This window comes from Podarcis bocagei (genome assembly GCF_964188305.1).
Source record: "Podarcis bocagei genome assembly, chromosome: 4".
NCBI lineage: Eukaryota > Metazoa > Chordata > Lepidosauria > Squamata > Lacertidae > Podarcis > Podarcis bocagei.
The window spans coordinates 98,333,500-98,347,190 of NC_138128.1; the positions used below are offsets into that span (position 1 = coordinate 98,333,500).

Sequence of the window (13,691 nt, forward strand, 5' to 3'; positions counted from 1 at the left end):
TTTGGCTGAGCGTGCCGTCCAAACTGGGACTCATTTGTGGTTAAGCTACCTCCTTGCTAACCATGGTCAGTAGCCAAGAACCAACTTAGGCTACCACTCGTAGTTAGTAAGGATGACGCTTAGCTGCAAGTCTAAGGCCAACCTTTGCTTAGCTCAACACAGGCAGCAATAAACAGGACCAGGGAGGAGAAAAGAAAATACGAGAGCCTCACAGAGAGATATCCACACCTTTACACGGCCATGACAAACCAAACTTTAGTATATCGCATTGTATGAAACCAGGCCACTTGCAATGGACACAGGTCCATTGCAAGAAGTACTCCTGGTTACATATAATTTTGATAATAATAATAATAATAATAATAATAATAATAATAATAATAATAATAATAATTTATTATTTATACCCCGCCCATCTGGCTGGGTTTCCCCAGCCACTCTGGGCGGCTTCCAACAAATTATTAAAATACAACAGTCTACTAAACATTAAAAGCTTCCCTAAACAGAGATGCCTTCAGATGTCTTCTAAAAGTCTGGTAGTTGTTCTTCTCTTTGACATCTGGTGGGAGGGCGTTCCACAGGGAGGGCGCCACTACCGAGAAGGCCCTCTGCCTGGTTCCCTGTAACTTGGCTTCTCGCAGTGAGGGAACCGCCAGAAGGCCCTCGGTGCTGGACCTCAGTGTCCGGGTAGAACGATGATTATATTTAATACTGATTTTAATATTATATTTTTCAATTTCCATTACGCACAATTAATATTATTAATAATGAATGCAATAATAATAATAATAATAATGCAAAAGAGATCATGTTCTGCAAGTGTATTTTTTAAACACTTACCTACCTCATCATGTTTTTGAAAGGTTTCGCTATCCACCGTTTTCAAACTATGCCTTCAGCATTCTTAGATGGGAATTACGGGAACACTCCACAAAATGAAGTGAAATAGAGGATCTCAGGTCAGGTCTGCCACTGGCACCACTTCTCCGCTCGCCGTGCTGCCTCCGCCACTGGGGGGGGGGGGAGTGACACTGGCATCGGCGCCAATTTCAGAGGAGATCTCACTGAAATTGCACAAAAATCTCATGCAATTTAAGCTGAAATCGGCACTCATACCAGCATCACGTCTGCACCAGCAGTGGAGGCAGGTCAAGGCAGCCTCAAGCTGCCATCTTGGGGGTTTCTGCCTCAATCTGCCTAATGGCAGAGCCAGCTCTGCCTCAGGTATTGTTGCCCTTTATAAAGATCTAAGAAAAAGATGCATGACTAAGATGCTTCTGGCGAACAAGAGCAGCGCACGGAAACGCCGTTTACCTTCCAGCCGGAGCAGTACCTATTTATCTACTTGCACCTTGATGTGCTTTTGAACTGCTAGGTTGGCAGGAGCAGGGACTGAGCAACGGGAGCTCACCCTGTCACAGGGATTCGAACTGCCAAGCTTCCGATCGGCAAGCCCTAGGCTCTGTGGTTTAACCCACAGTGCCACCCACGTCAAATAGAGACTGTCAAATCTGTTGGTTGGGTTTCTCTGTTTCTCATTATTCAAATCTTAAATTCAGTTCTCCATATCTCCACATCAATTTGTGATTTCTTTGTTTTGTTAAAAATAGTCCTCATGAGAATTCATCAGCATTATACTGCAAATTTCTCCTTTTATACAATTTTTTGCAACAATATTTCCCCTAAAATAATACATTTTTGTATGTTATTTTCACCAATATTTGCATTTTTATTCATGTTTTGTACACTTGGCAAAAGAATTGCATTTGAAAATTCAGAGAATTCTGAAAGAAGGCTGTGCTTGAGTTCTCATATTGTTTTGAAAATCCAAATCAGGCTTGCAGAGATGTGGTTGTGAAATTTGGAAGAATAGCAGTTTTAGCAAGAGGAGATTTACCAAGGACAAGTAGTGTGAAATAGAGCAACTCCCCCCAAAAAACTGCAATATATCATACCAAAATTAAATAGCGCCAAACCAGTTGGTCACATCCACTCTCTCTCCAAGTTACTGCTTCCATCAGTGTTTCTTTTGCTCCCCCACATCTAGAAATCTAGGAGGCTAGAGGGCAGGGAGGCCAAGCTGAGAGGGGCTGAATGTGGCATATTGATTTGAAATAATCAAATTGGCTACTGGATTTCTTACAATACTATTGCAGAGAACATGAGTGTTTACCAGGGGTGGGGCGGAATGTCCATTTCTAGGGCCCTAATAAATATGGGTTGCAGGCAAACTGAAAAGGTGGCCCCGGGAAGAAGCTTGCATTCAGGGCATGAGGTTAACTGAGGAGAAGACAAGGCTAAAGCTGAGGCATATGACTTCACGGTACAAAATTCAATTTTACAGAAAACCATTCTGACAGGGAACCAACAGCCTAGAGGCTGATGACATAATAAGGTTCATAGAATCTTTCTTTTACTTTAGAGGCTTCAAATGAGCACGCAGTTCTCAAAACCTAACGTTCACTGACAAGGCACTTTTTAAAAACCTGTGCACATTGGGAAAGAAGGATTTTACATTTGTTTCTTCACTGGAAAACCCGCTGTAGAAAACTGTACAACAGAGACTCTAAGCAGAGCTGTATAAGCACAGACCTTACATATGCACTTTACTTAAAAGTAGTGTTTAAAAATAAGAGCTATAAAATGGAGTTCCGCTTATTGGGATTACTGAAGAGGTAGGACTTCTTATCTATACTTGACTAACCTGCAAAACAATGCCTATCTGTAGGGATATACAGTGGTACCTCGGGTTAAGCACTTAATTCGTTCCGGAGGTCCGTACTTAACCTGAAACTGTTCTTAACCTGAAGCACCACTTTAGCTGATGGGGCCTCCTGCTGCCGCTGCATGATTTTTGTTCTCATCCTGAAGCAAAGTTCTTAACCTGAAGCACTATTTCTGGGTTAGCGGGGTCTGTAACCTGAAGCGTATGTAACCTGAAGCGTATGTAACCCGAGGTACCACTGTATAGATTGTTAACTGGGGAAAGGTAACATTATTTTCCAGCCCCAACTTGCACCAATGGTGAAGTTGGGATCCTTTTGCAAATTTGATTGGAAAGGTGGGGAGAACACATTTATATTTGTAGCTGGTGCTTTCTGGAATCGCAGTTTGGGCAAGTGCAAGAAATCTAGTACGATTTCATTTAGAGACAGTTGTGAGTAGGCGCCATGTTATTGGGCAGGTGAATTTTGCCTCAGGAAAGTGGATTTTGAGCTGATTGGGATTATAACTGCTGGGCTTTGCTTCATGTCCCCACTTCACCCCAAGTAGATTATAAATTCTGCTACAGAAATGCCTTTGTTCAAGTCTGCAGGTGGAAGGAAGAGATGGAAACAATGGGGGAGGGACTTTTTCTGTCAATCTTTGAAGAGGGACTCTGTTTGCGGTTCCTCTCATTCCTTTCGTAGCTTCACAAAACTAGCTTCCAGTAAGAAAGAGACAACTTAATTATTGTATGTAAGCTCTAGTTTTGCTATGTTGGTAGAGCGTGAGCCTCTTAGGACTCAGCTACACAGGTCAATTTGTAACGTTAAAATGTGTTATAAAAATGCGACACAGATGGCGCTGTAGAGCAGAATCCAAAGTCAATGGCAGATTGCCTTGGGAGCTTCCCCCCCCCCATATCAGTTTTTATATATAGATCCAGCCTTAATCTCAGGATTGTGGGTTTGAGCCCCATGTTGAGTGAAAGATTCCTGCATTGCAGGGGAGTGAGACTAGATGACCATTGTGGCCACTTCCAACACTATGATTTTCTGATTCTATTAAAAAGGCAGTATTATTCAGTATCCCTTCAGAGCACTGCTCATTTCTGAGGACTGTGGTGTTTATGGCATGCATATTCTATAGGAACTGGTGGAATTTCCTTCTCTGGTCCCTACTTGAAATCACCTAGGAGGACTACATTAAGTTGTTCCATGTCCTGCAGATTTTTGGCTTAGCAGGACTGCAAACTGTGAGGAGAGATTTTTTTGGGCGGTGTTGCATGGCACTGGGCCAGATGACCACCGGAATTCCTCCCAGCTCTACAATTCTATGATTCTATCTATGATTCTGTGAAAGGTTTCCTTGCTTCCCAACATTCATGGATGCTCCTATAACATGGTAGAAACTTACCACAGAAATCAGGGCATAATCAAGCCAAAGCTAAGCATTTTTAGCTCTCCGGACAGCTCTGGCTCCCGGCCTCTTAAGTGAGATGAGCGCACAACCCTAGAGTCGGACACGATTGGCCCGTACAGGCAGGGGTACCTTTACCTTTACCTTATTTCAGTGCAGAGAGTTAAGTATGTGCATCTGTTGACTTTTGAACGTTCTCTTAGCTTTTTAGCAATAGATGGGCCTCATTCTTGCATTGAAATAAGTCGCACATCTAACAAGGTAGAAATTGGCTGGGTCATTCCTCAGACTGTTGACTTAATGTATCCCAAAAACACTGAAAACTTTTAGAAAGTAATCATTACTATTCTCTTTAACTTTGTCCAAAAATTGAAATTAAAAAATATTACATTCCACAAAAATTAGTTTTGAAATTGCAGACTTTGGTGCTTTGTGTGTAAGAGTTAGATCTACAGTACAAGACACAGCATGCAGTGAGCTATATTTTCCGGTGCTCTTTAAAAGAGCTTTTATCCCTAATTATTTTAGTCAGATTCGGCCTTGTGAATATCTGTTAGCAGTTGGATTTTATTCTAGATATTAAATTAATAAAAAAGCTTATTACAAGATTTCTGCTCAGAACTATACTTCCTTATACAACTCAGTCGTTGGTGTTTTCAGATGATGCATACCATGCATTCTTTGTCATGTCTTAAGTCTGTATGTTGAACTGGTAGTTGATTAATCAGTGGGAGCAAATTTTAATCAGCAGGACAGAGATTGAATGGTACCCTTGTTTAAAACCATTTTGAACCAAGTAAGGAGAATGAGAATAATAATTTTTGCCTGCCCTAACAAGGAGTGGTGCTTTAATTTATTAAACCCTATTAAAATTTATTTAATAAATAAATTTATTAAATTTATTAAATTTCACTCTGTTTTCAATATCTTTGAAAGGATCTCTGTATAAGAGTTTGCCTTTTTGTGAATATATTTACAGTTATATAGTCCATTTTAATACAGGTAGTTAACCAACTACAACTCTTTAATCTCTGGACACTCCTAATTTATGCTACTAAAATGGTAGCCGTGGTTCTGTGGACAATATCACCAATGATTTACAATATTTATTGGTTTTATAAAACTGATACAATCCTAACCATGTCCACTCAAAAGTAAGTTCTGTTGAAATCAGTGGTGCTTACTCCCAGGTAAGTGGGGTTAGGACTGCAGTTTAACTCATACTTGGATTAGGCCCATTTAAATCCATTCACTTTAAGTTAAACATGACTAATTTAAACCAATGATTTCAATAGGTATACATCGAGTATGACTTAGTTTGATACAACCCATTGTATATTTAGTGTCGCAGCCAAAAGTTTGTAAAGTCAGGGTGATGTTTAATATTTAATATTGATTTAATATTGATATTTTAACACAGCAAATATCCTTAATTAATGTAACGTTATTTTTATATTATAGGTCCAAGAATGGCTGTGCTTAAACTGCCAGACACAAAGAGCATTATCAGGACAGCTTGGGGATATGGACAAAACAACACCTCCTGTACTTGCAAAATCGTCACCCAAGCCATCAACTGCTCCTCAAAGCCAGGCTAAACCTGTTGAGCAGAAGACTTCAGCTCAAATGCTGGAAAAGCCAAGAGGAGGAATGGGAATTCAGAAGGAAGATTCAAAACTTCAACAGGGCAAATTGGCAAAGGCAATTTCATCTGATAAAATCCAGGAAGGTACACAAAGGGAAGATTCAAAAGTTCAACAAGAAAAATTGGCATCAACTGATAAAATTATTCAAAGCACTTCAAAGGAAGATTCAAAAATTCAGAAGGAAAAAATGGCTGATCAAATTCCCAAAGGAGAGCCAAAACTAACCACAAAGCCATCTGCCGATAAGATCTCAGAAGGCATTCAAAAGGAAGAGCCAAAGGAGCTGGGGAAAATATCTGATAAGATTCAGAAGGAAGACCCAGAGCTTCAGCAGGTAAAATTGGGCAAGACTGTATCAGCTGAGCAAATTCAGAAGGAAGACCCCAAGATCCAGCAAGCGAAATTGACAAAAACACCATCTGCTGATCAGATTCGGAAGGAAGACCCAAGGATCCAGCAAGCGAAGTTGGCAAAAACACCATCTGCTGATCAGATTCGGAAGGAAGACCCAAGGATCCAGCAAGCGAAGTTGGCAAAAACACCATCTGCTGATCAGATTCGGAAGGAGGACCCAAGGATCCAGCAAGCGAAGTTGGCAAAAACACCATCTGCTGATCAGATTTGGAAGGAGGACCCAAGGATCCAGCAAGTGAAATTGGCAAAAACACCATCTGCTGATCAGATCCGGAAGGAAGACCCCAAGATCCAGCAAGCGAAGTTGGCAAAAACACCATCTGCTGATCAGATCCGGAAGGAAATCCAAAAGGAAGGTGCAAAGCTTGAGCAAGAAAAGTTGACAAAAGTACCCTCAGATGAGACAATTAAAAGAGCCGATCCAAAATTCCAGCAAGCAAAACTGGCCAAAGTTCCATCCGCTGATCAAATTCAGCAGGAAAACTCAGCTTTAACTCAGGGGGAAATAGTGAAGACAGCCTCTGCTGAGCAGATTCAAAGGGATGGTGTGGAACTTCAGCAGAGAAAACTGATAGAAACACTTCAGAGGGATCCAGCTTCTTCCAAGTCAAGTAACGATCAAACACAATTGGCAGAAACCCTGGAAGGGGACACCAGGTCTCTACCCTCAGAAGAGACACCCCCTTTTCCTGAGCCCAAACATAAACCAGTCATGGCTGTGGTAGAAGAGAAGTTTTCTGAAGCAAAACTAGAAGCCAAGGTACGAAAAGAAACAATAAAACAGGAGGAGGTAAAAAAAGAGGATTCAGTGATGACTATTCCAGAAACCATATCTAAAGCTCAGAAATCTCAAAAAGAAGAAATCTCTGCTCAGCCAGTACCTTTGCCAAAGCCTGATCATGTGGAAGCACTGAAGGAGAAAGCAGTGAGTGTTTAACTTTCCTTCCCAACTCTTCCTTCATTGAATGACATGGGTCCAGATCCTGGAAACAATGATCACAGCCTATGCAAATTTCAGCATTTTAATTTCCATTTATCTCAGTGAGAGAAATGTCAAGCATTTATGCCTCACTCTCCAGCTGAAATAAATAGAAATTAAAGTGCTTTAACTTTTCCTGAAGTGCACCCAATTTGTTTTGAATGACTAACTTTAATTCACACCACTGTTTTTACTGACATAGAATGACTAAAACAAGTCATAAATGACTAAAACAAGTCCATGCAGATTTGGTTTTGGTAGTTTCGTGTATACTGAAATGAACAAAACTTTGCCCAACTTCATTAATAAGTTCATGCATTCATGCCTATACTTACTTTCAAAACTGTTGTTTCCTACAAATTATCAAATATTAAGAGAAGAGTCTCTGTGATGTTAATAACACTGTCAAGTGTGATAAAAGACTTCCTTTAAATTATCTGTAACTGGTCATTGAGGTGCTGTAGATTCATTTGGTTGAATCTTTGATATAGCACAGGAGAGCTTCATAGTATTCTAAAAGGTTTCAGGGTTTGGTGAATAGGGTTTTGGCTACATACCACAACCTATGAATAAGCTTCAGTTAGAAACCATACATTTCTATTTTCCACAATGTTGTAAGAGGAGCTAAAAAACAAACCCCTTGCCCTCCCAAATGCTGAGAAATATCATTTTAATGCTCCAAGGGCGATGGATATCAGTTTCCTCCCGCAATCATGAGGGTCCAAATCCTAGCCTATAAAAAACAACAGCACAATAAGTAAAATAGGTTTTGGGAAAAAGATGCCTATAATCATAGCAAATCTTCCATATTTAATTTTCATTCTCCCACCAAGGTTGTCGAAAATAGATGATCTTTTCATGAATTTGCCAACCCCCTATTAAAACTATCCAAATTTGTGTTCATCACCAAATTTTCTTGATAATAATTTTTCCCCTATTTGCACTGCATAAAAGCTTGTCAGAATGAATTTCAGTTGAATTATTGAACAGAGCATAATTACATTTAATTGAAAAAGTCTTATTTCAAGTGGCATTTTTGTGATTAAAATTATTGGATAAGAGAATTAGTATATTTCTCCACTTCTAGTTTAGCACTTTAACCTAACTGTTAAACTGTTCCTGTTAATTGACCATTTTTATCATGATCATAATAGATATTAACATTATTTTGGATAAGTGATGCTATTATTTAATTAGTTGAATCTGAATCTTAATATGTGTGTGCGCTCATATATATTTCAGGAAAAAGAAGATGACAAATCAGACACATCAAGCTCACAGCAGCAAAAAAGTCCACAAGGTCTAAGTGACACTGGTTACTCATCTGATGGCATCTCAAGTTCACTTGGTGAAATTCCCAGTCTTATTCCAAGTGATGAAAAGGATGTTTTGAAAGAAACTTGTATAAAAGAAAGCCTTTCACATGAAAGCAGCCCAACCAGTCCCTCCGATCTTGCTAAGCTAGAAAGCACTGTGTTATCCATTTTGGAAGCTCAAGCAAGTTCCCTCATTGAAGAGAAGCCTGTAAAGACCAAAGACCTTTATGGTGTCTATAGTGAGCAGGCAAAAGAGCCACATAGAGCAAAGTCCACACCTAGCACACAGGAATCTTACAGTTCTGATGAGGATTTGGCAAAACCAAATATTCAAGAAAAAGATGGGAGAGATTCTGCAGAGGTAAGTAAGCAAGGTGTATCTTCTCGGAAGGGGTACAAGCAGAAGACAGAAGCGACAGAAGATACATCAACAAGAAGGCAGCGCTATGACTCTGTAGAAGATAGCAGCGAGAGTGAGAATTCACCTGTCCCACGGAGAAAAAGACGGACCAGCGTTGGGTCTTCCAGCAGTGATGAATACAAACCAGAAGACAGTCCAGGGTCAGGTGACGATGAAGACTTCATTCGAAAACAGATCATGGAGATGAGTGCTGATGAAGATGCGTCAGGTTCTGAAGATGATGAATTCATGAGAAACCAGCTGAAAGAAATCTGTACAAGTGAGAGTCAAAAGAAGGAAGAACTGAAAAGCAAAAAAGCAATAGCTGGAAAACATAAGAGGATGACGCGCAAAAGTAGCACAGGCTATGAAGAGGATGCCAGCAGACGCCATTCCTGGCATGATGATGATGATGAGACCTTTGATGAAAGTCCAGAACCAAAATACAGGGAAACAAAAAGTCAAGAAAGTGAAGAAATCACTGTAACAGGAGGAGGTCTTCGGCGTTTCAAAACAATAGAACTTAATAGCACAATAGCAAATAAATATTCTGAGGAATCTGAACAACCAAAGACAAGTCTATATTTTGATGAAGAACCAGAGTTAGAGATGGAGAGTCTTACAGATTCACCAGAGGATAGGTCAAGAGGAGAAGGATCTTCAAGTCTGCATGCCTCCAGTTTCACTCCAGGTACATCTCCTACGTCTGTGTCATCCCTTGATGAAGATAGTGACAGCAGTCCCAGCCACAAGAAAATGGGTGGAGAAAGTAAGCAGCATCGTAAAGCCAGGCATCGTACGCATGGTCCTCTTCTTCCAACTATTGAAGATTCTTCTGAAGAAGAGGAGCTTCGGGAGGAGGAAGAGTTGCTAAAAGAGCAGGAGAAGCAACGTGAATTAGAGCAGCAGCAACAACAACAGCAACAGCAGCAAAGGAAGAGCTCTAGCAAAAAATCCAAGAAAGACAAGGATGAGCTCAGAGCCCAGAGAAGAAGAGAACGGCCAAAGACACCACCGAGTAACCTATCTCCGATTGAGGATGCTTCTCCGACAGAAGAATTGCGTCAGGCAGCAGAAATGGAGGAACTACATCGGTCTTCCTGTTCTGAATATTCCCCAAGTATTGAGTCAGATCCTGAAGCTTTTGAAATCAGCCCAGAAAAAATAATAGAAGTGCAGAAGGTTTACAAATTACCTACAGCTGTCTCTTTATATTCTCCAACGGAAGAGCAGCCTGTTGGGTTTGTCAAAGAAGAGAGCGGTCAAAAGCCTTTAAGAAGTGCTGAAGAGGTATATGAAGAAATCCTGCATACATCCCACAAAGCCAAGCCACTTCCAGATGTAAATGAAAAAGACGAAGTGTTTGAGAAAGAGCCTTTATATGGTGGCATGCTAATAGAGGACTATATATATGAATCTTTAGTAGAAGATGCCTATAGTGGGGCTATGGAGGCTAGCCTCATGACAAGGCAAGAAGAGGGTGATGAATTTAGCCAGCTGAAAGAAAAAACATCAGCGCCCCCAGATCAGATATATGGAGAACCTATGCAAAAGCCTACCAGCTTACAAAAGGACTATTACAGGATAGAGTCTTTGCATTCAGGTATGCCTCAAGAAGACATTGTGTCTAGCTCTTACATCATGCCAGAAAGTCATGAGATAATCGTACTGGACAGTGTGGCGCCATCTTCAAGTGACGAAAAACAGCTCTTGGATGCAGATGCTGCTTATGAGGAACTTATCAGGCGACAACAAATGCAGTTGACTCCAGGCTCCAGTCCTACCCAGCCATCTCCTGAATTAATTACAGTTTCAGATACAAAAACGAGCATATCCGGAGAGGTAACAGAAAGCACCTCCCTGACGTCAAGCACTATTTCATCCAGTTCAGACATACTTTCAGTAAGCTCTTCAGTGCTTCCTATTCCGGATGTCAAAATTACTCAGCACTTCACAACTGAAGAAATAGAGGATGAATATCTCACAGATTACGCCCGAGAAATTGAAGAAATAATTTCCCATGAAACATCCATATTGATGTACTCAGAGGCCTCAGAAAGTGCCACGTCCATTATACCATCAGATACGTCTTCCCTAACATCATCCACATCTTCAGTTTACACCACTGGTAGTTCTTCACCAGATGGCGTGATTTCAGGTTACATAGAAACAGTGGATGCTATTAGCAAGTTTCCAGATTCCGAAGGGACCAGCTCAGTGACCCAAGTTCCTATAAGTTCCACAAAAGAGTACTCTGAAGCTACCAAGGAGACCCTTGCAGATCAGGTTATGGTTTCCCTTTCTGAAACTGAATCCTTTGTATCAGCCTCTGTAGAAACAAAGCCCAAGCCCTTAGTTTCTGTTTCTGATGCCATAGAAACGTTCCCACCACAAGATGAGAAAGCTGTAAAAGATGCAGCCAAGTTTGTTGTTATGAAGGGACTTTATGAAGACAAACAGGCAAGACCTCCTGTGACCATAACAGGAAAAGCTTTAACAGATGCTACATCTGACCAGAAATTTACATGTACAGCTCCAGTATCCTCCTCTGCCATGCCTACAGTATCTGTGTTGCCATCTGCCATTTCTCCAGTTCCACCTGTTACACCCCAAACATTTTCATTTTACAAAAGCTCTTCTTTTGAGTCTCCAGCTCAGCCACCCCCACCACCTCCGCCCCCACCTCCTCCACCTCCACCCCCACCTCCTCCACCTATTCTGCCCAAACCAGCTATTTATCCTAAAAAGAAACCCCTAGCTAAGGCTCCAGTGACCACAACTCCCATCCTAGTACCATCTGCCAGTGACGTCAAAACAGCGGAAGCAACATCTGCTATAAACATGACTGGACCACCTGTCACAAAAATGTACACATCGACACCCCCTCCTGTTCCTCCCAAGCCAGCTTCAATTCCAGCAGGACTTGTGTTCACTCACAGACCTGCCGAAATAATAAAACCCCCTATTGCTCCCAAACCAGCAGTTCCTCAGCTACCGACCACTGTTCACAAACCAGCAGAAACACAGCCAAAACCAGTGGGTTTGTCTTTCACCAGCAGTATGACTTTGAACTTGGTTTCCCCTGCAGATTATAAGTTGCCATCCCCTACTTCCCCGCTGTCTCCACATTCTAATAAATCTTCCCCAAGATTGTCCAAATCCTCAGGGGAAACCTATGTTGTTATCACGTTGCCCTCTGAGCCTGGCACTCCCACAGAGTCTATTACCAGTCAGGCAATTACCAGTTGGCCTTCAGGATCTCCCCCTAAAGAACAGGGTCCACGTGTTGTACAATCATTATTCACTCCAACTATGACTGCTCTGCAAATGCAAAGCATAAGTGATCGAAGCAAATATGGTCCAAGAGCTTTGCAATCTGTTTCTCCTGTTCCTGTCAGTGCACGGTCAGTTTTTGAGATAGCTCCTAGTTCAGCAACAGACTTAATATCAACAGAGGTTGCCAGGACTACAGTGTCTTTGCTCAAAAATGCTGGATTAGATAGTGTTTCCATAACCATACCCCCAGAGCCGGCACATATCATTGAACCACCCAGATATAGAGAGAACGGGAGATTCCATGTCTTTGGTGATGTCATTGATCTTCGCACCTTGACTAAAATGGATGTGGAAAGGGCAGGTAGCTGCATGGACCTATCCTCTGCTCCCACGGATGTGAGAAGGCAAATTATGGCAAGTGACACTTTGGGTCGGCCAGTAAGCACTGTTCAGCCAGCTATCATAAATCTCAGCGCTGCATCGACAGCTGGTATCTCTTTAGCACCAGCCACTGAAACATTTACAATAGTGACCTGCACAGCTACTGTAAGCTATAGTACAAGTACAGAAAGTCTTGTAGATCTGGGGCATGCGATGACAACTCCACTGCAGCTAACAACAGCAAAACATTTTGAGCCTGGACCTAGAGTAACAGGCGTCCAGGGACTCTCTGCAGACAGAGATGAGGTGCCAATAAATTTGTCCCTAGGTACTCCAGCCACATGGGGCACTACAAAGCCTGCTATGGTACCTCTTGTGGGTGTAACCAATGGTTGGACGGACGTTTCCACTACTCATGAACCAGTCGAGAGTGAAGTAGTTGATCTCAGCACCACAAAATCCCACAGAACCATGGTGACAGTGGATGAAACAACTTCAGGAATTGTTACCACTGTAATTGAAGATGATGAAAAACCTGTGGACTTGACTGCAGGGAGAAGGGCTGTTTGTTGTGATGTTATTTACAAGCTACCATTTGGCAGGAGCTGTACAGCTCAAGCCCCTGCCACAACACTACCTGAAGATCGTTTTGGTTATAGAGATGATCACTATCAGTATGACCGCTCAGGAACCTATGGTTATAAAGGAATAGGAGGTATGAAACCTTCTATGTCAGATACCAATTTATCAGAGGCTGGACTTTTTATGTACAAAAGCAAGAATACCTTTGATTACCAAGTTGGGGCAACAGATGTAGCAGTAGACTTAACTTCTGGCAGAGTAACAACAGGTCAGTATGACAAGGCCTCAGATCTTACTTTGAAATATGGTAATGGTGTTGCTCATCTCATTTCAGGATGAATTATTTTTATTTTCTATTTTTTCTTCCCCTTTTTATTAAAATTTATGTTGGACATTGTGGCAAACTGCTGGGATTTATACATGCATTTTTATTTTTATTTTTTGTTTCTTCGTTACATAAATCATTTTGCACAAAGAGGTACCTGCATGTGCCTGCATGTTCAGGAAATGCTTCCCCCCCCCTTCCCTCCTGCGCAGCTAATGTAGAGCATTAAAGTGAAGATTTGCATGCAGCT

At 41.4% G+C, this 13,691-nt stretch overlaps 1 protein-coding gene across 6 annotated transcripts in view; it reads left to right on the forward strand.

Moving 5' to 3' along the window:
• PCLO (piccolo presynaptic cytomatrix protein) overlaps nt 1-13,691 on the forward strand; it is a 239,349-nt gene that overhangs the window by 116,844 nt on the left and 108,814 nt on the right. For all 6 annotated transcript variants that reach the window (XR_014007552.1, XM_081191441.1, XM_081191442.1 and 3 more), the window contains exons 4-5: nt 5,584-7,107; nt 8,404-13,384. Coding sequence is in view for 5 of the 6 variants with exons in the window: in XM_081191441.1 (XP_081047567.1) it covers nt 5,584-7,107; nt 8,404-13,384 (6,505 nt within the window). In the remaining variant the exon portion in view is untranslated. The remainder of the gene's footprint in view (nt 1-5,583; nt 7,108-8,403; nt 13,385-13,691) is intronic.